The sequence below is a fragment of the Verruconis gallopava genome, assembly GCF_000836295.1.
Source record: "Verruconis gallopava strain CBS 43764 unplaced genomic scaffold supercont1.4, whole genome shotgun sequence".
In the NCBI taxonomy this organism is placed as follows: Eukaryota; Fungi; Ascomycota; class Dothideomycetes; order Venturiales; family Sympoventuriaceae; genus Verruconis; species Verruconis gallopava.
This window is the reverse complement of record NW_015622140.1, coordinates 462,436-484,801: the sequence shown is the minus strand read 5'-3', so window position 1 is coordinate 484,801 and position 22,366 is coordinate 462,436. Positions and strand designations below refer to the sequence as shown.

Here is a 22,366-nt window from a genome sequence, read left to right as displayed (position 1 = left end):
GCTTCCGAATCCATCTTGCTGTCTTGTACGTCGCTTGCTTCTGGAAGCCGAAAATGGCTGCCTGCTGTATAAGGGAGCATTTGAGTGGACCGGCCTAGTGCTGACGGGTGCCAAAAAAGCCCAGCCCTGTTGTGTAAAAAGCAATCGCGCTATTAGTATGGGTTCTGCGAATGATGGAGGCTCTCCAGTGGTACAGGTTATGGCCTTTGTTTAGGGAAGTCAAAGTGACGGTCATGATTTGCCCGACTCGTCGTATCGCTCGCTTGAAGTGCTTTTTGGAACAGTTCTCCATTCATCTCGTACATGGCGAATCGTGTCTCCTGAAGACAGATCATATGTGGTACAAGGCCTTGTGCCTCACTTATCTCAGCCCCCAAATCGATAGTTCCGCACATTTTTTTTCTCGTATTCTGTCCTTTCCTCGTAGAGAAATCAATGGATCAGTCACGCATGTTAGACAACCGCAGATAAGCAAGCTGCAAGGAGGAAGGCGAGAGAAATGTGAGGATAGGCTGTCCTTGAATTTGGGTAGGATGTGTCATCTTGACTGAAATGCGATGATTGAGTCCCACTTCATGTTTTCATGGTCTTCACTCTGAATTGAAATATACAGTGGTATTAAAGCAGACGCCAACGCTATGCTACCCAAAATGCTAGAAGGAGAACCGCCGCAGATTTCTATTCTCAGCCAGAGCAGGCCAAAACTCATTTAATTCATGCCTTTCAAGCGTGCAAGCGATCTCTTCACCCTCGCGCACTTTGTTTTGAGAAGCTTCACGCTGTCGATGAACAGTTCTTCGCTATCAAACTGACCTGTGCTCTCTACCGAGAAAATAAAATGATCGCGCACCCTTCCCAGCTTCACCTTGTTCTTAAATTCATCATGCCTCAAACATTCTCTGGACACCGTGTCCTTCATTGGATCGTCGACCACCGCCTTCTCATCTCCTTCTTTCGCGCCCTCGAAACCAGGCTGCGATAAGTCCTCCTGAGTAACAGGTACTCTCTTGATAACGCCCTTGGGAAAACAACGCGCGAACTTTAAGGCGTCCTTGCCAAATATAGGCTTCACTATGTCAATCTGCGGCAGAAGGCGATAGAAAGCCGTCGCGACGGGTGAGAATTTGGCGTGATCAGCGCCAATGCCTTTGTTGCAATGCAAGACTGCATGTATAGTTTGACCAGGACGCAGCTTTGCGATGAGAATATCTGGATGGACTGGTCGGATAGCATTTTCGCCATCAAACCATTCCGTTTGACGGCCTTGCGGTTCAAATACGAGATGTTTTGCGTAAACTGTGATTGCGGTCCACGTTAGCGCGAGGGCTTGACAGGAGAACGCATTCTGCGTGGCTCACCATTCGGGTTCTCATATAGCTCGTCCACATCCGTGACTCCGTTTCGAGCCTTTTGCGGACCGTTTGGTTTCCACTTGCATTCGATTTTGAGATTCAGAACAACCGTGTTGTAGTCACTGAAAACACTTTCGGCCGTGCCGTCTTCTCTCTTTTTGACTCTCGTCATGAGCTGAATTCCCTCTTTCCCACCTTTTAGCGGAATAAGACCAAGTCGGTGAGCCAACACTTCATCTTGCACAATAGAAGTGTTGTTCATTATAAAGGCAGTCTCTATGGCCAACGTGGGGATCTCTGCTAGGAGAATGCGCCGGAACGCGTTGGCAATGCTGGCATCAATCCCAATGAGTGAAAACGTCGCATTTAGGGGCTCGGCTTTGTGCATCTGTATTCGAAAGTTCTTTTTGAACTTGTCTACGCTCCAAGAGTAGTCCTCTCCGCCCGGGTAGTACTGCGGGTACTCATCGCTTGACACATTTTTGATCGTGTCTGCTGTGAAGGTCACGAGCTGAAGAGCGAGTGAGTCCAGGCGACTGAATAAAGGAGCACGCTGCCGCAGCATTCAAGAGAGACATACCTTCCGTCTATCTAGTTCAGTCATCTTTTCGGTCTTCGAGGAATTAACTTTGCGAACATTCGTCCAGCGTAGGCACAAGAAAAAGTTTCCAATTGGGTAAGTGCATATCGATAGCTATTTGCGCCTTGGCGCCTCAGGCGTTTCGAGGGAGCTCCCGGCTGCGATTGTGGACGACAAGACGTCGAGTACGAGCTTTACGAAGGCGAATTGAACGTCCAACTCTCCACTCCGACCCTCCATCCCATTCGAGGCGATTGCAATGCCACTGCCCGTCAATCTCACGCGTCTGACGGGCCACACGGCCAAGCGGCTGTGTATGCGGCCTACACGCACACCTGTCGCTTTACCACGGTCCTTCGCCCGAACTCTCTCATCTACTCCAAGGCGGCATTATGCCACAGCGGAAGATGCAGCCCCTCAGAGGACTAGACTCATCCCAGTCGACGAGTCTTTCTCTATGCCCATCGACCAGAGCAACCCACAGCATATGAATGCTGCAACAGACGAAGCGGACAGCCCCAAGGAACGCAAAATCCGCCACTACACTGTCAATTTCGGTCCACAACATCCTGCAGCTCACGGCGTGCTGAGATTGATTCTCGAACTCAATGGTGAAGAGATTGTGCGAGCCGATCCTCACGTCGGTCTGCTGCATCGAGGCACCGAAAAGCTCATAGAATACCGCACTTATTTGCAGGCTCTACCATACTTCGACCGCTTCGACTATGTCAGCATGATGACAAACGAGCAGTGTTTCTCACTTGCGGTCGAGAAACTGCTCAATATTGAGATTCCGGAGCGTGCCAAGTGGATACGGACAATGTTCGCCGAGATCACCCGCATTCTCAACCATCTCATGTCCGTCTTGTCGCACGCAATGGACGTCGGTGCTCTTACTCCATTCTTGTGGGGCTTCGAGGAGCGAGAGAAACTCATGGCATGTCCTGTCGTAATGCAAATCTAAGTTCCAGTGAAACTAATTGGCTGGCTAGGAATTCTATGAACGTGTTTCCGGTGCCCGTCTTCATGCTGCCTACGTCCGTCCAGGTGGTGTCTCGCAGGATATTCCACTAGGCTTGCTCGATGATATCTACCAGTGGGCTACCCAATTTGGAGATCGCATCGACGAGACTGAGGAACTTCTCACGGACAACCGCATTTGGATCGGTCGTACCAAAGGTATTGGTGTTGTCTCGGCAGCTGAAGCTCTCAACTATGGTTTCACCGGTGTCATGTTGCGAGGGTCGGGTGTCCCATGGGACATTCGCAAGTCTCAGCCCTATGACGCATATGGCGAAGTCGAATTCGATGTCCCGGTTGGTGTCAACGGTGATTGTTATGACCGATACTTGTGCCGCATGGAGGAGTTTAGGCAGTCGCTACGTATTATTCATCAGTGCCTAAACAAGATGCCGACTGGGCCGGTCAAGGTTGAGGACTACAAGATCGCACCACCACCGCGCGCAGCGATGAAGGAGAACATGGAGGCTCTAATCCACCATTTCCTGCTATTCAGCAAGGGCTATGCTGTTCCACCTGGTGAAACGTACTCAGCCATCGAAGCTCCCAAAGGTGAAATGGGTGTCTTCTTGGTGAGTGACGGCAGCGAACGCCCATACAGATGCAAGGTTCGCGCTCCAGGCTTTGCCCATCTAGGTTGTTTCGATCAGATCTCAAGAGGTCATCTCTTGGCCGATGCAGTTGCCATTATCGGAACAATGGACCTCGTGTTTGGTAAGTCATTTGGAGGTTGAAATTTTATTGATCATCGTGCTAATACAATTGCCAGGTGAGGTCGACCGGTGATTTCGTCTCGATGTGCAGTGAAGGAGGAGGTAACTAGCGTGCAACAAAATACTGGAGTGGCTGCATAAACACAGGAGGGCTGCATCTAGATTGAAACTAGAAGATATTGGTAGCTTGAGGCGTCTGTCGCTACACGCCGCTCTGATGTATATACTGTAGCAAAATTTATTTTGTCTAAGCCTAACTCACGAGACTTCCAGGAAATCGTCAAGGTTCTGCGCTGCAGCTGTAGTGAGTTTTGACTCCGCGCATATGACCGCGTCTTCTCCCACTGAATCGTAATCTCCATTTCTGGACCCAATGCCGCACAAAAACGAAAACGAATGAGGTGGAGAAGCTATCTTGGCAAATATGCGAAAACTGCCTTTTTTGGGATGAGATGTCACGTTCCGCTGCAGTAGCTAATTCGTCCTCCTGTTCGGGCTCCGTGTGTGTTTTGTCACTTGAAAAATCCCAAAGATGTCGACGGACGAATTTTGGAAATCGAAGATAGCAGAAGTGTCCTCGACACTGGAGAGGGCGGACCCAAAGCCGGCGATATCGTGCCACGATCTTACAGTATGTGCCCTCGCATTCCTGATCCAGCCAGCGCCTTGGACGGCCGTCCACTTGTGCCTCCGTCGTCGAGCGGGAAGTCCAGGCGACGAACGCACCTACGACAGAACACGCGTGCGTCGCCGGCCTGGCATTGGTTTTTTTTTTTTTTTTTTTTTTTTTTTTTTTTTTTTTTTTTTTAAAAAAAAAAAAAAAAGTATAAGAAAAAGAAGAGAAAAGAGATAGATCCAGGCCCGGCCTAACGTGAACCGCTAGGCGAGCGCGCTCGCGAGCACGATCGACCACACCCTGCTCCGGCCGGACGCGACGCGCGACCAGGTCGCCGAGCTGTGCGACGAGGCCGTCCGGTACGGCTTCGCGGCGGTCTGCGTGCGCGTCGACTTCGTCGCCCTCGCCGTCGCCCGGCTCCAAGACGCGCCCGCGACCAAGGTGGCCTGCGTGGTCGGCTTCCACGAGGGCACGCACGCCACCGCCGCCAAGGTCGCCGAGGCGCAGGCCGCCGTCGCAGCTGGCGCCGCCGAGCTCGACGTCGTGCTCAACCGCGAGACGGTGCAGGCCGGGACGCTGGCGAGCGCGCACGAGGAGCTGAAGGCGCTCCGGTCGGCCGCGCCGCCGCCCGTCGTCCTGAAGCTGATCCTTGAGACCAGCCAGCTGAGCAGGGACGAAGTGATTGCCGCAACTGTGCGTCCTGATTCCCGTTTCTTGCTCTGCTCTCCCCTTTTCCTCCGCTCCCTGTTTCCTTCACAGACAAGCACACACATATAAACTTATATGTATACGTATATCCACCGTTGTCTTCCTTTGACTCCCCCCCCCCCCCCCCCCTCCCACATCTGTTCACCTCCGCTCGATCCACATCCGCAGCACCGTTTTTTTTTTATTTCCCTTCCGGGCTCCAAGTTCAAAAATTGGAAAAGGAAATATTTTTTTTTTAAAAAAAAAAAAGGGTTCTGACGCCTCTTTTTCGTTCAAAGGTCATCGCCGGATACGCAGGCTTCGATTTTGTCAAGACGAGCACGGGCTTTTGCGGCCGCGGGGCGAGCGTCGAAGACGTGCTGCTCATGAACAGAGTCGCCACGGCACTCAGTCAGAGGGACGACCTGGGCGAGTTCAAAGGCGTGAAGATGAAGGTCAAGGCCAGCGGGGGCGTGAGAAGTCTTGAAGACGCGAAGAAGATGCTCGACGCGGGCGCGGAGCGCATCGGCACGAGTGGTGGCATCAGGATCATGAAGGACTACTTGGGGGAAGGCAGTTCAGAGCCTGCAGGTAGTGGCTACTAGGGGGCGTAGTTCAGAATTCGTACGTTTACCATTTCCTTGATGGCGAAGCATGAATGGCTATTCTTACAACGCCTTGCCATGCGTCCTTTCTATCAATATTGACCAGCCGTTCTTGTACCACGACGTGCTGATTCTGTTCCGCTTGACGTTTCGGAACGCATATCCAAAGACCAGCTGAGCGTCAGTCCTCTTGCTCGTCAGCGGCATGCTTGTTTTCCTCTACCAAACTGCAGCGTCTGATCCGTCCTTCATTCCCGCGCATCCTCTTTCTCATACTTCCCCTCTCAATTTCCACATGAGGGCTTAAAGGCACGATCTCGTCTTCTCCGCTGAGCTCTTCCGTTTCGAATTCTTCGGGTTCAGCAGGCAACCTCTCGAGCCACTCTGGTATGCTACTTTTTCGTTCCTGGGATGGAAGCACAAAGGCTCTTTGTGGTGGGACGTAGAATTCGGAGTCGCCCGTCCACGAGGCCGATGAGGAACTGAGCTCTTCCTGCTTTCGCATCGTCTCTATGTCGTGCATGGCGACGATCTGGGCGCTGGCAATCTTTGGTGGCCCGTTGAAGTAGCTGTGCTGCGGCACGCCCGGTGCTGGCGACAACCGTGAACCTGGGTATCGCGAGTGGGCTTCTTGGACCTGTCTGTAGAATCTTGTCGTCTGAAACGTCTGTCGTCCATTCTCTAGGCCGGGAATTGGCATGGGCGTTTTTGTTCCTGGCTTGGATACGGGAAAGGCGTCGTCCTGTGGCAAGACGGGATACAGATCTGCTCCCACGTCTGACCGGCCTGTTTGATGCGCCTGCCATCCTTCCTTGTTGAACGCACTCGCCGGACGAGGACACAGTGGGAGCGGGATGCTGTCTGAAGCACGGGGAACTCTGCTGGTGGTGGGAACTGAAATACTTGCCTTCGCGTCACTGAAGACATCACCCATCCTGGATGAGTGGCCACGCCTTGGTGGGCTTTGCAGCAAAGTCGGCCCATATAGTCGCCGCTTCGCCGAGTTAGCTTGAGCAACGTGGGTGCCCGTCAAAGCACCTGCTAAAGAACGATGTGGCGTCTGTCTGAGCAGAACTGGAGGGGTCTCGGCACGGCCGACAGTTGTATCAGTGGGCTGTGGCAGATTCGTCTCCATTGTAATGTGGAGGTTCTCTACTGTCTGTCTGTTAGCGTACTGATCTTTCGTCGCCTTGTCATGCAAACAAATCTCGCTGTTTTGTCTAAGATGCTTGAAATGCGTGAGTGCACGTCTGAGGATGAGCGCTGCTTGATACGAGTCCGTCTGCGCACGATTGAGTGTGACGTTTATGAAGGCGAGAAAACAAACAGACGACGGCATACACTGCACATGTCAACAGTCGATTCAACATGCACAACGGAGCGGGCAGTCGCGGGGCTTAATATTGAATCAACGCAGGGTTTGGACATTCCTGATGTTTTGACTTCGCTCCTTCCTCAGCCTTCTGTCACCTTGGGAATCGCAAAGAGCTGACAGAAGGCCTGAACTGAAGACAGAAAGTCGGGACGAAAGTGAAGCTCGAAGCCCAGAATTGGTTGCCCAAGAGATGGCCTGTATCGATGGGCCTTGAACGTTTACGGCGGGAGAAGCAGAAGTCCTGAACGTCCTGCGGACATGAGGACCGCGCTAGCTGTTGGGCTGAACAACGATCTGAACGGTTGGTTTAACATCTGCTCTCAGTGAGCCAACCATTAAATTTAAGAAAGATATTGGCTCGTGGGAGATTTGTATGCAAAGCCCAAGGAACTGTAAGCTATAATTTCCTTGACAATATGTATGTCTGGTTAGCTTGCTTTCCATCGCCGCGCCGACTACCGTTAAAGTATGGTCGTCGTTGCAAAGAGTCTATGAGTGTTGCCTTATCCCAACCACTCTATTATGTTTTTGCATGGAGATGCACGCTTTTAGGTGATGTATGGCCTTATTCACTCAGCACAGCTCGTAACCTCACCAAGAAGCCGTCCATCAGCTTGTTCAGCTCCTTGACCTCTGGCTTCTGAGGCTCCCCGGCCCCGCTCTTTAATCTCTGCTGCCTCGCGCGCAGCTTCTGTTCCGCTAGAATGCCGTCTATACCATCCTGTTCCTCTTCCTCCTCCGAGTCAAAACTATCGTCGTCCTCATCAAACTCGTCAAGATCCTCCTCTTCGACACCAAAATCGCTCGGCTTAATCTTATTGAAACCTGGCAACGCCACGCCACTGGCGCCCGAGTTCTCGGCCTCAGCCATCTTCTGTCGTGTTTTCTCCTGATGCCAACGTTTGCGTTGGATATGCCACTTGATCAGCGCGTTGATCTCCTTGATCGCTGTGTCATAATCTACGACGCCCTGCTCGACGGCCTGCTGCATGAGGCCGTTCATGTCCAGAGAGCCGCCTTTGGGACCTTTGCGCAGGAAGTCCAGCACACCCTCGATGTGGCCCATTAGCGCATCGAAAAGACCGTTGTCATGCTTGTGCATTTCGTGCACAAACTTGTAAAAGTCCTCTTCATGCCGGGCGCACAGGTCGATGAAGGCCTGCACGGTCTGGTTAGGATCGGCGGAGAAGCCCTGCCGCTGCGCTTCCTCAACCGTTCTGACAATGTCGTCCACGAAACTTGACAGGTCTGATACGCTGTTGTAGACATTGGCGGCTTTGATGACGCGCATGATCGGTTCGTAGAAGATCTCAAGCAGATTGCGTAGTAATCTGATCGTGTTTGGCTAATGAAAAAGCGTTAGCAAAAGGTCTTCCAAGACACACATCGTAGGGCTAGAAACAGTAGCAGCAGCAGCAGCAGCAACAAAAGGCCCTGTGTATTGACAACACGATCTTGAGCAGCTACTTCTACTTGCCTGCTGATACCAAGCCAAAAGGAGCTCCTCGGCAAACTCCAGATATTGATGTGCGGCCAAGGCTACAAGTACGAATCGGACAACACCAGCATTCGTAGGACGGTGTGGAGTTTTGCGTACCTCATTGATCATCTCGAGCATCTTCACTTTGTCTCGTTGCCGGATGTAGAGTTTCATGAGCTGTTTCAAATGCGCGTACAATTCTGCCTCGGCCGTTCTCGTCGACCCTACGTTCTCTACGGCCTGCCTCCAGGCAGCATGTGCCTCCTCAGCAAGCGCCATTTGGTCGTGGCTCAGGGTTATATCGCTGCACCATTCCGCGTCCTGCGACTTCTTGAGTATAGCGTAGACGATGTCGATGTCCTCGTAGAACGCAAGCGACTTTACTTCTGCCTTAGCGACATCATCCGCCTCCACATATCGTTGAATCACCTGCGGGAGATCAGGCTCATGTATCCGTTGCGTTATAAGTACGGTGACGGATTTTTGAATGTTGTGAATCCCTTCTTGTATCGCCATGCCGAACATGTGTTGCAACAAAGAGCGATTACCGAACGGCTGGGCCATGAAAATGTCCAAGATTCTTGGGAAAAGGGCCATTGGGTTAGCAAAGCGCATCACGTTTTTCACAATCGTATAAGGGAACAGGGAATGTATTCGCTTGAGCTGGTTAAAGAGCTCGGCAGAATTATCCTCGGCCAAGAAGAGGTGGTAGATAGTAGCAGCGACCCTTCAAACGCGTCAGCAACTCGACATGCAGAGCGTGGGGAACTGCATCCTTACTCAATACGAAGCCACTCCGCCACCTTCTTATGTTCAGGTGGCAGCTCTGATATCGAGTTGCACTGCTTGATTGAGGCAAACAGTTTGCGAAGGCCATCTTGGTGGGGGAAAGTTAGCGTCCGTTCAGCACGCCTTCGATTGTTGCTTGATAAAATGAAATGAAATGGTGTAGCTCACTGCTTTCGATAATGTCGCGACGAAACCGCTCCATGTGCACGTCGACCTCTGCGGCTCGCTTCGACGCAATCTCGTAAAACCTTCGTTGCTCCTCTATCCGCTTGTCATCCACGGCCTTGCGACGTTCTAGATCTACCCGATCGGCATCGTTGAGCTGCACGGGGTCTTTGAGCAGAAAGTCCTGCATGGACCTTGATCTGGCGATATGCTGATTCTGAAGCAAGATGCGGAGGGACGCCCTCAGAGATACTCGCTGCGCTTCTCGAAACAATATGGGAGGCACAAGCGCATCGGAAGAGCCTCGAGGTGAACCTGCCAACTTTGGAGAACCCGGCAACCGGGGCGAACCCGGTGGTTTAGGTGACAAGGCAGCCCCGATTGATCTTTGCCGTTTGTGTGCTTTGTCTTTTATCTTAGCACGAAAGCCTTCCGGCTTTAGCCTGCCGTCGTCGCCAGCATCATTGGTACGGTCCAAATGTAGCGACGTGCTAGACTCGTAAGAACCAACCTTGAGTCCATCGATCTCGCTGCTCATAGAGTGGCCTCTGGACCGTCGAGCCTCGTCATGATCATGAGGCAGCGTGTCTTCAGAGGAGAAGGACGACATGGATTCTGAGTCGTCAATGAAGCTGGGCATAACGTAGTCTGAGGAATTTCTTTTGGGTAGAGGAGGCAACACTTTGCCAGCCAACTCCACACGAAGCTTGCTGTGCATCTGCTTAAAATCATCGTACGTTCGTATCACGTAGTGCTCCGGCTTGTCCGCTGTCTTTACACGGATAATGTACTGGCCCTCGTGGGCGCTTCTCCCGAACCGTTTCTTGATAGTGTTCATACGCACGCCCGCGATGTTAACATCCCAGCCGTTGATTGGGTGACCCTCAGGAGTATTCGCGACCAGGCCTTGTTCCTGTGCACCTCGATCCACGACCTCCATCTCGGAGAAGCGGATGCGCTCCTCGTAGCCAGAGGACGTCGGTATGCCCGAAACCATCATGATCTCCACCAGCTTCTCCGCCTTCTTGGCAAGCTTGCGTCTCTTCGACTCTTCCAGTCTGTCATCGGACGAGGAGATCTGCTTTGTCGCAAACGACTCGAGGAACGTCTGCACCCGGTCTTGCCAAAACTCCTTCTCTTTGGCCTGGTTTAGAAACGGGAATGTCCGCACATGGTGCACGAACATATACCGCAGTAAGGGCAATTCGGAATCTTGCGGTGCCACCTCGCCCTTGTCTCCTCTGAAGGGGGCTCCGAAGCGCTGCAGCGCGGTTGGGGAGCTGAGCTCATTGATCTCGAATCGCACTTGCTGGCTGATGAGCTCGCGTTTGAGGTCTGCATTGGCATGGGCGTCAGCTCGGGGTGGCTAGACGTAGTCGAGCGTCTGTTCTGCTCAGAGGAAGACAACTCACAGTGCTCTTGCTTGCCGGTCAACATGGCGCCGTCCTTGGGTATCGAGTTGTAGGACGAGGATGATTCTGCTCGAGCCATCTTCAGTCTTGCGAGTCTGTCAGGCAACGAAGCCGCTTCGGCCATAATAAGTACAGAGGGGATAGATTATGCAGCGCCGCGCATAGGGAATCTCAAAAAGAGGAGGCAGGCTATGAAAGAAATACAAGGCGCAAAAATGTCGACTTTCCGCTTGCGCGACTCACGCCAGCCCTGTTCGTGTCCGGCCGGTTGGAAAAGGGCCAAAAGTGCTGGCCATGCAGCGAGTACTACGAGCGGATGACGTTGATCTTACACTTGCCGGGGTCGTCAAAATCAAGATCTCCCGAAGCAAAGATTCGCCCGGACAGGGACGACCGCTCGCACCACTCGTGGCAGCAAGGAGCAGCAGCAGCAGCAGCAGCAGGCACGCGCAGGGTCGTGGCGGACGGGCTGGGTAAGGAGAGAGAAGAGAGAGACGGACGGAAAGGGTGATTATGAAGACACTGATGACGCTCTCAAGCACCCGTTAGTTGCGCAAACCGACGGGGCCACACACACACACGCGCGCGCACACACACACAACCCCCCCAGCGACGAAGGTCAGCATCCGGGCGCGTGCGTGCCGTGCGTGCATGCGGGACTTTTCTCTCTCGGCCGGCAAGCCGGGCTCATGAGAAAGGCAGACACGAGCGGCAAAGACAAAGGGGGGCAGCATTGGGGCTTGTGATGTGACGGCGAACAGCATTGGGGGCACATGCGCTGTGCAACGCCGTGCTTGTGCGTACCTTCGCAGAGTCTGGGAGCGTCGAGCAGGTCGAGCTCTGCTACGTCACCCGACGGGCGCGTACGTCAAACTCACGGAACTGGCCAGCAGGGCTGAACGTCCAACCCCGTCCCGACGGCGGCGGGGGCCTGGATTGAACTGGACCGGACAGAACTGGATTGGATTGGATTGGATTGCGACTGGACTGGACTGGATTGGATTGGACTGGGTGACGCGCGCGGAGGTCGGCTGCGGCTCAGCTCGCTCGCACCAGGTCACCGTCGGTGAGCTGGGCTCAGTCACCACGACCGCGTGCGCCTTGCGAGTTCCGAACAAGCAGCAACGGTGGAAAAGCTTGCTGTGGTAAGAAACAGAATAAAAAAATTGGAGGGCTCCTCGGTGCTTGAACCGCACTCAGCTGTGATCCAGCCCCCGAATCAACGGCGCTCTTATGCTCTTTCGACGTGTGCGCTCAGCCTCAGTGGAAACGTGCGTAACCTTTCCCCTCCCCACTCACTAGTTGACCTTCTACCGCACACACGGAGGCATGCGGGCCCATACTTTGGTCTTGGGACTGGCGCCAGCAGCTCTTGGTCACGACCTAAGACCAAGGCAGACTCCACCTTGGCTGCTCACTTCCAGAGCCGCAGAGCAATCTAAGCTGCCTACCGACACGTACTCCGGAATCCCGCTTTCACATGGGAACATCAGGGGCTTGGACGCGATAGAGTGCCTAACATTTTGTCACACTCGTGCGATCGTCTGTTCTACATACAAGTCGAAAATGCTGCCGACGACCTGGTAATGGCCGCATTTGGCACATTTGTCTTAGCATCACATCCCATAAATGAACCCACACCGACGCCGTCCCTTGTTGAACTCCTGCCATGAGCCCAGGTCAACGACAGATATCTCGCCAAACCGAGAGCCGTCAAGCTTTTGCCATGCTGAAAAAGTACAAGCTAATTATCCGTGACGCCGAAACTGGTCATGGCCCATCTGGACCCATCTTCAACCCCAATTTGTGATGCACCCCAACACGCGTGCTCATGTCTGGCCAGGACACGGGGGGAACGGCCAAGTTGCTCCCAATTCCGTGCCTCGAAATGTCACGGCGGCGCCCAAGACTTAGTAGTCCAGGGCGGCTGTGCCGTTACCTGTGGTGGTGGCATCGAGGTCTTCGTAGCTCTTCAGTGCACGGCCTTGAACCGCTTCACGAGGTCCCGCACCTCCGCCGTCCGAAAACCGCGGATTCATCAACTTACCACGGACCGGGCTGAGACGACCAGAACTGTTCCAGCGAGCACTGCGCTGGTCCTTGCCGTTGCGGTCGTAGGGGCCGGCGACACGGCTGTTAAAGCGACCTGCACCCGTGCGACGGACACCGGCGTGATCGCCGTCAGCACCTGGCGGCACTGCCCACTGGGCTGCCATGCCATGCTGAGCCATGAACTGTGCAATCTGAATCGCGCTTGGAGCGTTACCGTTGGACGGTACGCTGAAGGGCGCGTTCGCTAGGTTGAAGCCACGAGGAGTGCCCGCTTGGCCGTGGTTGCTGAGTGGGAAGTGGCCGTTGCTGTTGGCATCGCTGCGGGAAGGTGCAATGTGTGCGGGATCGAGCACGTAATTGTTTACGAGTATGACCTGGAACAAATTAGCTTAGACGAGTAGTAAGAAACACAGCGACGACTTGACCCACATCGGACTTGATCTTGTTAAAAAACTCCTCGTGACGCTTCTCAACATGTTTGCGCCAGAACACCTGGCCTTTGAAAAGCTTTGTGCAGTCTGGAACCTTGCAGCGAAATTTTGCCTCATCCTCCTGCTTCACATACTTGGCCAGCTCTTCCTCCAAGCCGTCGTCGAGTGGCTTGCCACCAATTTTGCGAAGGTCAACGCTTTCCGGGTCCAGAATCTGAAGAAGCTTGTCTTCATAGGTTTTGACCCAGTTGAATGCTTTTTGAAGCTGCTGATACGTCTTTGAACCGGGTTGAAAGGCAGGCTTTTTCTCCTCGGCGGGCGAGTCGCCATCAGCGTCTGAAGAGCCCTGGCTAGTTTTCTTGAAGGGGAACGCTTTGCCTTCAGCGCTTGCCTTCGCTACCAGCTTCGCAGATGATGTCAAACTAGCGCGGGGACGGCGAAGATGGCCTCCAGGACACTTGCGACAGAGCTCATGCACAGAGTCGCTCTCAAAGACGCAAAACAGACAGAAATTGTGAACGCGGCGAAGGTATTCAACGAGCAAATCAAGCGTTTTCTTCTTCACGATAAGCTCCTCATCGTCGACCTCGTCGTCGGCGGGATCGTCTTCAATTGCGCCCTCCTCGTCATCGTCACTCTCCGGTTTGGTCGTGCCAGCATTGACAGGAGGTTGAAGCCAGCCTTTCCCTTGCAGGTCCTCCACACGTTCTACCACCTTGGTGACGCCAGCGAAGCCATTGCCCATTTCTGTATCGAGCTTCTCTGTAAGCTGAATCGCAAGCTGAAGGTCGCGTTCGATTCGTTCTGGAGCGGAGAACAAGTCCCACAATGCCTTCTTTCGGGGTGCATTAGGCGGTTCATGGATGCCTACATGACAGGTAAAGTCGCCGCGCTCTTCATCCTTGATCGTCTTGCCGTTAATCTCTTCTAAGGCCTTCTTCGCAACTGCCAGAGACACGGATGGTCCTTCGGACTCTACAGCACCTTCTTCCATCTCTTCATCACCATCACGGCCATCGCCACGATCTTCTTCCTTGTTTGTTGGCTCCGAGGATGGATTAAGCAGAACCCAACCAATACGATGGTACTTCTTCGTTGGATTTGGGTCGCTTAAGCTTAGCCAGCGAAAGCCCGCCTCACCCTCGCCTAGATGCTCCTTACAAAAGGCCTCAAGCTTTGAGCGACTGACGGTTGGTGCAATCGTTTTGATCAGTAGAGTCGGTTGTAACGTGGCTTCATCACGTAGGTCGCCGCCACGGGTGGGTAGGAGATCGCCAACACCAAGAACTTCATTCGCTGCAACAGCCTCACCTTCTTCCTTCTCAACTACACCGCCCTCACCATTGGCCTCGCCCTTGTAGATGCCTTCGAGCGTGAATTCGTCAAAAACACCGGACTCAATATCTTGTACCCACTTTGCATACGCTGTGCGTCTGAATTCCCCAAGCTGTTGACGGAAAGGCTCCCGGACACTAAGGTCATAGCGCTCCTTGAACCACTCCTCACCCTTGTGCTGCTGGACGAATGTACGGGCCATTTGAATCTGTAGCTTCTCCTTGTAAGCATCATAGGCGGCTTGAATCAACTCGCGCTCCTTCGCTTTCTCTTCTTTGATTTCCTTTTCGCCTTTGATGCCAACTCTCTTGCCGGCTTGGCGTTCCTTCTGCTCTTTGATGTAATTGTCAACTCTCCACCACTCTGCAAACCATGTAAAGCCAACCTGGTAGTCGAGCGTGAGAGGGTTTGGCAGCGGATTGCTAACAATCGTTGGCGCAACTTCTTGACCGGGGACATAACGATCAATGTGCTGGGGAGCTGCAGGAGATCGACGACGAGGCTCATCTCGCTGGCGGTACTTGTCATCGCGGCCACCGGGTTGATATCGATCAATGGCGGGAGGTGACCTAGAACGACGGCGAGCGCGGTCACGCTGGTACCTGTCTGCGCCTATGTCACGTTAGCAAACATGCAAAAAAGAGAGGTACTTGATTAAGAGCAGATGGGTGGGTTTAGCTGGAACTTGTGCACAAAGCCTTTGAAGATTGCACTGTAGTCTCCCCAAGGACAGGTATGAACAACTCCCAAATTATTCTCCAACTAGCTCGAGATAAATTAGAATTGCATACCCGGGCTACGGCGGCGATAAGCGTCTGTTGCGCCACGTGCATCGTCACGTCTGGAACCGTTAGGGACTGAGTCTATTCATTACGTGTATCAACATACCCGTATGTGTCCATGGTGGCGAATTTCTAAAGAGTGGTAGCTGCACAGTTGACCAAGGGGTACGAGACACGAGCTCGACCTTATAGGGGACGTAGTCTAAAAGGAGGAAGAATCAATGTAGCTGCCACGAGCGAAAACGACGTCCACGGTCCGGACGGAGCGAAAATTTCCGCAAGCAAAGGCTGGCCGAGCGTCGAGCGCAAGCAGCAATTTTGCGGTTGATGAGGTCTGTGAGCTGTGCATAACGAGAGACAAGTTAGACGGGTTTCCTTCATCGACCAAAGAGTAAGACAAGACGACGATGATGAGAAGAAGTAGATGAACAATGTAATCGTGGGCTCAAGGCATCATAATCATGAAGCAGAAAAGGAATAATAGAAGAGCTTATCCGCGGCTGACGCTGCAAAAGAGTCGCGTCAACCAAAGGACATGCTCACAAGTGAGGCTGCGGAAGAAAGGCTGCTCAGACCGGGAAAAGTCAGAGGGCCAGAGAGAGGAGAAGCGAAAGCGATCATTGTGATAGACGAGAACGATGGAGGAATAACTAACAAGAAGTGGCACTAACAACTGACAATGCGCGCCCACATGAAGATGTGGTGTTTGGTGTGAGAAGAGAAGGAGCGACGACGGTGAGGTTGGCAATGGGGGAGGTGACCTGACCCGCAGGCGCGGCTGGGAGGGTCTCAGGTTCGCGCTTGCCTTGTTCTAAGTTAGCAGCGAGGGCAACCGCGGACCACGTGCCGCTCAAGCGAGGTCTCTAACATGGCGTCTCCGGACAAAAAGACATTCTGCACTGAACATACCCGTCAAAATACGGAGCAGAAAGACAAATCCAAGCCCGGAAATTTGTTGAAAGAACATTTTCCCTTATCTGAGTGAAATCTGGACAGCATTCACCACTCGCTTTTGTTCCTCGCGCGCGATATAGCATACAACGCCCTGGACACGATGACGACATACATTCCCAGCATAACCATTCCTGACTTCATCTTGTCACGGCCAGCGGCTGCGGTGCTACTCCCGTTGGCGTTAGGAAATGTAGTCGGAGCAGCAACCAGACGTATGTGCAATGCTCCACGCTCGACCAATTGACGCGCCACTGACTCTCAAACAGCGGACAGGACTCAAAAGCAGTACATGGCGCTGAAGCAACCGCCATTCAACCCACCTGCGTGGGTGTTTGCACCTGTATGGACTGCTTTGTACGCTGGGATGGGCTATGCGTCGTACCGAGCGTGGAAGGCAGGCAACAGCTCGTTTCTAGGGACGCAAACATTCGACCTTGCCAAGTACGAGGCCTCGAGGGTGAGCTGACCAGCATATATTGTGCATGTATGGAAAACTCGCTTGCTAAAATTTTATATAGCTTGGATCTACTCTTTACACAATACAATTGGGTTTGAATTTGATCTGGATGCCACTCTTCTTTGGCTTTCAGCGGCCTATCGAAGCTACGGTCGACATTGTCGCGCTTCTAGGAACGACGGGTTATCTGACTTATGTGTGGAGTGGAGTTGACGAAGTAGCGTCCTACATCATGTATCCGTACCTCGCGTGGCTAGGGTTTGCTACGTATTTGAGTGTGAGTCCAAATATCTAGTCATATCCTTGGACCACCTAACTTTGTACGCAGGCTGGTTGCGGCTATCTGAACGGGTGGGACTTCAAGAAGACCAAGGCGACCCAGCCGAAGCAGACTTAACTATAGCAATAGAGTGGAGCTTGGCGGCAATCAATCTTTACTCTCAATCAACAGCCTAAAGGAGTGTTCTTGCGAAACCAGCTCTGCAAGCGTTTCTAATCTAAACTGCAGGATACGAATGGCGGTGGAGCCCATAATCGAAGATGCATAGTGTAGAGGTGTGTGTCAAGATCGTCTTGTATCTAAAATTTCAGTTAGGGCGAGGAAAGTTTTAATCTTGTGATTGCGCAGCCTGGAGAAATGTCATACGTGCGAGAAGAACGGAGTTAGAGGCCTGATGGGCTGCAAGGAGAATCGTAAGAATCGTTGGTCGATATGCAGTCGTAAGCTGCAAGCGTGACCTGGACATGAATAATTGCTCTTGGCGCGTGACATGCCGAATGTGTGAACACTCAAGGCATCATCATTTCTCCTGGGGATCAGTTTGAGCATTTATGGACAGCAAGGGCATATTTTCCTCGTGTGGACATGCCGGGAGCTATTGGAAAGGCCAAGGCATTCATCCAGACAACGGCAGCGTCGAAGTGCGGGATAAAGCATGAGATATCGCCCTCCATATGTGAACCTGCAGTAGCGTGCATATGCAACTCCTGCCTTGTCGTGAGTCACCTCTTGCAGAGGAAAAGTTTGATTTGGAGATGTCCCAATTGCCAGGGACACTGGTGGTGAATGTGAACAAGATCAGGGCCAATGACACCGCACGACGCTGCCCACATGAAGACACAGCGCCGGGGGTAGACGCTACATCTTCAGGTTGTTATAGACTAGCACGTTCGAAGGATACGTGCGGGCAGGAGCTGCCGACATGCCCCGATGCAAGGAGATAGATGCACGCAAGTCTTCTACTTTGGCCCCCAAATTCCCTGAATGCTGCGAGCGAACGGGTGAGCATGTAGTCTGTAGAAGCAGACAGAAAGCGATCGGTGCTCCAGTAGTCTCCATAATCGAGCCATGATGTTCCGGTCAAGGCACTAAGTTACAGGGCGCGTCGTGACATTTCAGGCCTAGTGTAGCATGGCTTGGGCCGGGTCGGCGTGCGGAGCGTTATCGATCCCGAGCCAGGAGAGCGAAGGTCCGAGCACAAGGCTGGGCGAAAGAGAGGTGGGCGGCGCTTCATACTGTGTGATGGTACGAGAACATACAGTAAAGCGCACTGTTTCTGCTTCCAGATTAGCATTCGTAGTCTTGCGGTGTTGCATGCTTGGCCGCGAAAGTTTCAGGCTCTTACATTCTCGTTCTCGACGGCTTGATGTTCTGACTGCAGTCCGGAGTTGGCGTTATAAGAGCGCGTCTTGTTGGAGGCGCAGTTCGTAATCCAGAGGTCCGTGCGCCAGGCAGCAGTCATTGCAACATCCTCTCATCAACGAGCCAACGAAGGGCTCACTCAACACGCCCGACCCGCTTTCAAATCTTCCTTCCTCTTTCCCCCCAAAGTCTCTTCTCTAAGACTTGACCGTCCACGCCTTGTCCCTCTCGACTGCCTTTGCGTCCTGTCTCTGCAAAGGACTTCGCGGTCTCGTCCCTTCAAACCTCCCCTCCTCCCACTCTCCCCACACCTGGCAAACGCTGCCAACAGTCAATCATCGCTTGATTCTCGTCAGCTTCTGAGCTCTTGTGCGATCGTCCGCTGCGCATACTTACTTCCCTCGTTCGGTGAGACGTCTCTCCACTCGGATCCGACCGAGGGATCGAGCTTCCAACTCCGCCTCGCGACCATATCAATCCCTTGGCACATTCCGACAGCAACAGACACCTTGGGTCTTGAACTGCTATTGACCAGTCTCGCTTCAATTTGCCAATTGCTGCAACAAAGATCAAGGTACTTTTCTCCCATCAGCTTAAGGTTTCAGATCATTCCCCCGCTCGCCCCATTTCTGCGAACCACTTTCGCTTCGACTGCACGTCCAGAACATTGCGAGGGCAGTGTTCGGGGCTGTGACTCACCCCGTGCGCCTCTCATTCGACGGTGACGGAAACTTGCATCAGGCTAACTTGTCTTTACTTTCCGGCAGACTGGCACACTCTGACTTCGATCATGGCGTCTACTTCTGTGCATCCCCGCCGTCGGCCTCAAAAGTCGCTGGGCACCACCTCTATCCACGCAATGTCACTCCGCAAATCTACAACCTTTAATGCCCGCCATCACCAGGACGAGAGCCCCGTCGAGCAGTCTCGCTACATGCCACGCCGCTCTCAAACCTGTACCAAGACTTTAGAGGAACTCCTCCCACAAGAACCAAACTCTACTTCATCCCGTCAAGCCCACGTCGCCAAGTTGCTGCAGGATTTCGACGATAAGATCAACGGTCGAAAGCCGGCTGGTGGAGACGGAAGCATTTTAAAAGAGGAGGAAGTTTTGGCCGTTCCCACGTTCCTGCTCAACTCGGCCATTGTCCCGGATTTGATGGACGTTGATCAGAAACACTTGTCAGCAGACCATCAGCACGAATCGGATTCTGGGCTCGGTTCAAGCGTGTCGAGCTCAAAAGGTATTGTTGCTCAGTACGACAATAATCGAACAACAGTGGCTAATTGCCTATTTAAAGAGGACCCCGCTCATCGTTCAACTCGCACCGCTCAGTCAATCTCTACCACCCGTTCGGCTGTCACGCGTTCAGCGTCCACAATCGACGCCCAATACCCACGCGCGGAGCACTTTCTCAGTAAAGAAGCTGAGCGACAGATTCGCAAGCACATTATCAAACCAATTCTTGCCGAAGACTCTCTCAAGGATTTCCATCCCCTTATTGAGGACATTCCACGTCGCATTGGTGCCAAGTTCATAACCAATCTTCGTGATCTCGAAAAGACCTTGTTCTTCCTCGCTCCTGTAAGTGACGAAATTCAAATTTTGCTTCGTGCGGTAGCTCACGCTTTGCGCGACCTCAAGGACTTCGCGCCTTCACCGCAATCGTTTTTGAAATTCTGCGAAACGTCGATCGAGTGCCTGCACACGACTGTCGACTATATTTCCGAGCGCGATCAACGAAGGGATACCGACAGGCCTTACACTAACAATTATTTCCTTGATTTGGTTGAACAGATCCGCAGATACGCCGAAATCATGGCCAAGACACGAGAGAAGCAAGCATCCGGTCAAGAGCTGGATGAAATGGACTACTCCCCGTATGTGATCCCTGTTTCACCTTCCCCATTTGGTCATGCGGTGTCTGAGTCACTCATGTGCCTGAGTCACCTAACCCTACATAAACCCTTAACGTACTTACGGTCGGCTCGTATGCCTTTGAACACTTACTTACTCGATGACAGTGATGAGGAGATCGCCATCGAAGGCGGCCTGAGCAAGAACGGCAGACCTGCCGAACTTGTTCGCAAGACGAAGGATGGGAAAGTGATTCCCCTCTCCGATCACAGTGCCCTCAATGAGGGTAGCCCGTCGACCTTCAAGCGTCATTTGACTGACGACGAAGATATGGATGATGATGTTTATCGCTCCATGGCACGCCGCCGCAAGTCCGACAAGCCTGGAGATGTCATGCATTCCTGTCGCTCCTGTGACAAGGAGTTCAAACGTCCCTGCGACCTTACCAAGCATGAGAAGACTCACTCGCGTCCCTGGAAGTGCCACGAGCCCAATTGCAAGTACCATGAGTTTGGCTGGCCGACTGAGAAAGAGCGCGACCGACACGTCAATGACAAGCACAACGCTGCCCCCCAAATGTACAAGTGCCGTTTTCCTCCTTGTACTTACTCCTCTAAACGTGAGTCAAACTGCAAGCAACACATGGAGAAGGCGCATGGTTGGACCTATGTTCGCTCCAAATCCAATGGCCGCACCAAGAAGCCGGTGGCCAGCTCGGTGAACCAATCACCAATGGAGTCAGTCCCTTCTTTTATTGCCACTCCGTCCTCTGCGGTAAACCATTTGACCTCTCCTGAGAGCAACTTCGTCCCTTCGCCTTCTGTGCCCGTCAACCACAACTTCAGCTTTAGCAACTTCGGTTACACACCTGGTCCCTCGTCATCGGAAGACCTGTTTGATTTCAGCAACATGCGTCGGCAGTCCGTTGCTACAACCGGCTCTGGAGTAACCTTCTCTTCCGGTTCAAACTTCTCGCCTGCGCAACAACATGTGAATTCCGCTTTCGAAGACGCGTTGTCACCAGATAACCTTACTTTCGATCAAGGACTCTTTGGTGCAGACGCGAATATCGCAGATAGTTTCCCAATGCCTATGCAACAGCCAACACCTGCTATGAGTGTCAATCACGATTATTCAAGTTTGTCAGGTACCCAGCACTTGTCTCCGGCTGGTCATGCCAACATGACTCTTTTCACGCCTCAAATGGACACTATGCATTTTGACGAGGCTCTTGGTGATGAGATGGGCTTTGGTCAAGACTTTACTCTATTCGACGCGACTTGCTCAAGCAACATGGCCATTGCCTCCGGTAACTTATATCCAGAGATGGGCACGATCGGAGGTCAATTCGGCGATTTCAGTTTCCCGAATGCAAATAACTTCGATGATGTCTTTAGTGGTCAACAGAACTAGGACGCTTCAGGAATTATGCTCGTGAGTAGTGTGAGCTCGGTTCTTGCATCTCACTATTGGTTCTCCCCTCCCCATTGGTTGAGTGGTTGAGATGGTTTTTTTATTCTGAATGTAATGTTACGCAGGTATGATTTTGAATGATGCTTCTTTTCAAAGGCGACATTGGAGTCGAATGGATAGGACATAGCCTGCGTGTGTTCTTTCTCTTGTCGACACATATTGTGTCGAGGCTTAGGAGGAAGAGAGTGGATGTAAGACTGCAAAGACATTTAAGCAGAAGCTCAGGAAATAAACATCATCTATCTTGAAATCTTTGTTCATTTGCTTGACAACGTTACCAGAAGTTATCAACGTCGACTGGTTTGACTCGATCAAATCTGTTCCCGTGATCATATCTATGGTGTAGTACTTGGAAAGGCTAGAGCAGGCTCATCGCAAACAATCCAATTTGAGACACTGTCATGGACATGAAGAATTTCTCTTCTCTCTCCATATTCATTTCCTCGTCCTTAATACGTTCAGGCCATCCCAAACGTTTTGAGTTCACACAAAGAATTCCGTGCGTAAACAAGCGGACATTGACCTCTGCGTGCTCAGTTTGACGTGCAGTTGGTGCGATGAGCAATTCCACGTCAGCTACTGAAATGC

The 22,366-nt window shown here is 52.5% G+C and overlaps 8 protein-coding genes across 10 annotated transcripts; 4 read left to right on the top strand and 4 right to left on the bottom strand.

The window, feature by feature from the left end:
• Positions 1 to 558: 558 nt before the first annotated feature.
• On the bottom strand, positions 559 to 1,994 carry PV09_01603 (uncharacterized protein). Its single transcript, XM_016354520.1, has 3 exons — positions 1,933 to 1,994; positions 1,359 to 1,863; positions 559 to 1,296 (listed from the first exon to the last, which is right to left on the bottom strand). The coding sequence occupies exons 1-3, from the start codon at positions 1,954 to 1,956 to the stop codon at positions 710 to 712; spliced, it is 1,116 nt and encodes a 371-aa protein (XP_016217532.1). The 5' UTR covers positions 1,957 to 1,994; the 3' UTR covers positions 559 to 709.
• A 129-nt stretch (positions 1,995 to 2,123) lies between these two features.
• PV09_01602 (NADH-ubiquinone oxidoreductase 49 kDa subunit, mitochondrial) lies at positions 2,124 to 3,922 on the top strand. Its single transcript, XM_016354519.1, has 3 exons — positions 2,124 to 2,869; positions 2,925 to 3,666; positions 3,722 to 3,922. The coding sequence occupies exons 1-3, from the start codon at positions 2,192 to 2,194 to the stop codon at positions 3,736 to 3,738; spliced, it is 1,437 nt and encodes a 478-aa protein (XP_016217531.1). The 5' UTR covers positions 2,124 to 2,191; the 3' UTR covers positions 3,739 to 3,922.
• A 232-nt stretch (positions 3,923 to 4,154) lies between these two features.
• Positions 4,155 to 5,689, top strand: PV09_01601 (deoxyribose-phosphate aldolase). Its single transcript, XM_016354518.1, has 3 exons — positions 4,155 to 4,296; positions 4,549 to 4,974; positions 5,268 to 5,689. Exons 1-3 carry the CDS (start codon positions 4,198 to 4,200, stop codon positions 5,571 to 5,573), a joined length of 831 nt encoding a protein of 276 aa, XP_016217530.1. The 5' UTR covers positions 4,155 to 4,197; the 3' UTR covers positions 5,574 to 5,689.
• A 65-nt stretch (positions 5,690 to 5,754) lies between these two features.
• PV09_01600 (uncharacterized protein) lies at positions 5,755 to 6,708 on the bottom strand (the record flags this gene model as incomplete). Its single annotated transcript, XM_016354517.1, has 1 exon — positions 5,755 to 6,708. The coding sequence occupies one exon, from the start codon at positions 6,706 to 6,708 to the stop codon at positions 5,755 to 5,757; it is 954 nt and encodes a 317-aa protein (XP_016217529.1).
• A 542-nt stretch (positions 6,709 to 7,250) lies between these two features.
• Positions 7,251 to 11,985, bottom strand: PV09_01599 (uncharacterized protein). The gene is made up of 5 exons (XM_016354516.1): positions 10,795 to 11,985; positions 9,386 to 10,717; positions 9,209 to 9,305; positions 8,546 to 9,155; positions 7,251 to 8,293 (listed from the first exon to the last, which is right to left on the bottom strand). The coding sequence occupies exons 1-5, from the start codon at positions 10,916 to 10,918 to the stop codon at positions 7,514 to 7,516; spliced, it is 2,943 nt and encodes a 980-aa protein (XP_016217528.1). The 5' UTR covers positions 10,919 to 11,985; the 3' UTR covers positions 7,251 to 7,513.
• Positions 11,986 to 12,277: 292 nt separating this feature from the next.
• On the bottom strand, positions 12,278 to 16,123 carry PV09_01598. Of its 3 annotated transcripts, none has more exons than XM_016354514.1 (5): positions 16,050 to 16,123; positions 15,501 to 15,735; positions 15,404 to 15,453; positions 13,276 to 15,224; positions 12,278 to 13,220 (listed from the first exon to the last, which is right to left on the bottom strand). In XM_016354514.1, exons 2-5 carry the CDS (start codon positions 15,512 to 15,514, stop codon positions 12,705 to 12,707), a joined length of 2,529 nt encoding a protein of 842 aa, XP_016217526.1. In that variant the 5' UTR covers positions 15,515 to 15,735; positions 16,050 to 16,123; the 3' UTR covers positions 12,278 to 12,704. The 3 variants fall into 3 exon arrangements, with proteins under 3 accessions (XP_016217526.1, XP_016217527.1, XP_016217525.1); XM_016354515.1 differs by having other exon boundaries at positions 16,066 to 16,123; XM_016354513.1 differs by having other exon boundaries at positions 15,501 to 16,123.
• Positions 16,124 to 16,275: 152 nt separating this feature from the next.
• On the top strand, positions 16,276 to 17,803 carry PV09_01597 (uncharacterized protein). Its single transcript, XM_016354512.1, has 4 exons — positions 16,276 to 16,560; positions 16,615 to 16,805; positions 16,867 to 17,082; positions 17,134 to 17,803. The coding sequence occupies exons 1-4, from the start codon at positions 16,449 to 16,451 to the stop codon at positions 17,200 to 17,202; spliced, it is 588 nt and encodes a 195-aa protein (XP_016217524.1). The 5' UTR covers positions 16,276 to 16,448; the 3' UTR covers positions 17,203 to 17,803.
• A 712-nt stretch (positions 17,804 to 18,515) lies between these two features.
• On the top strand, positions 18,516 to 22,185 carry PV09_01596 (uncharacterized protein). Its single transcript, XM_016354511.1, has 5 exons — positions 18,516 to 19,021; positions 19,215 to 19,691; positions 19,749 to 20,032; positions 20,093 to 20,328; positions 20,473 to 22,185. Exons 2-5 carry the CDS (start codon positions 19,238 to 19,240, stop codon positions 21,716 to 21,718), a joined length of 2,220 nt encoding a protein of 739 aa, XP_016217523.1. The 5' UTR covers positions 18,516 to 19,021; positions 19,215 to 19,237; the 3' UTR covers positions 21,719 to 22,185.
• The last annotated feature ends 181 nt before the right edge of the window (positions 22,186 to 22,366 follow it).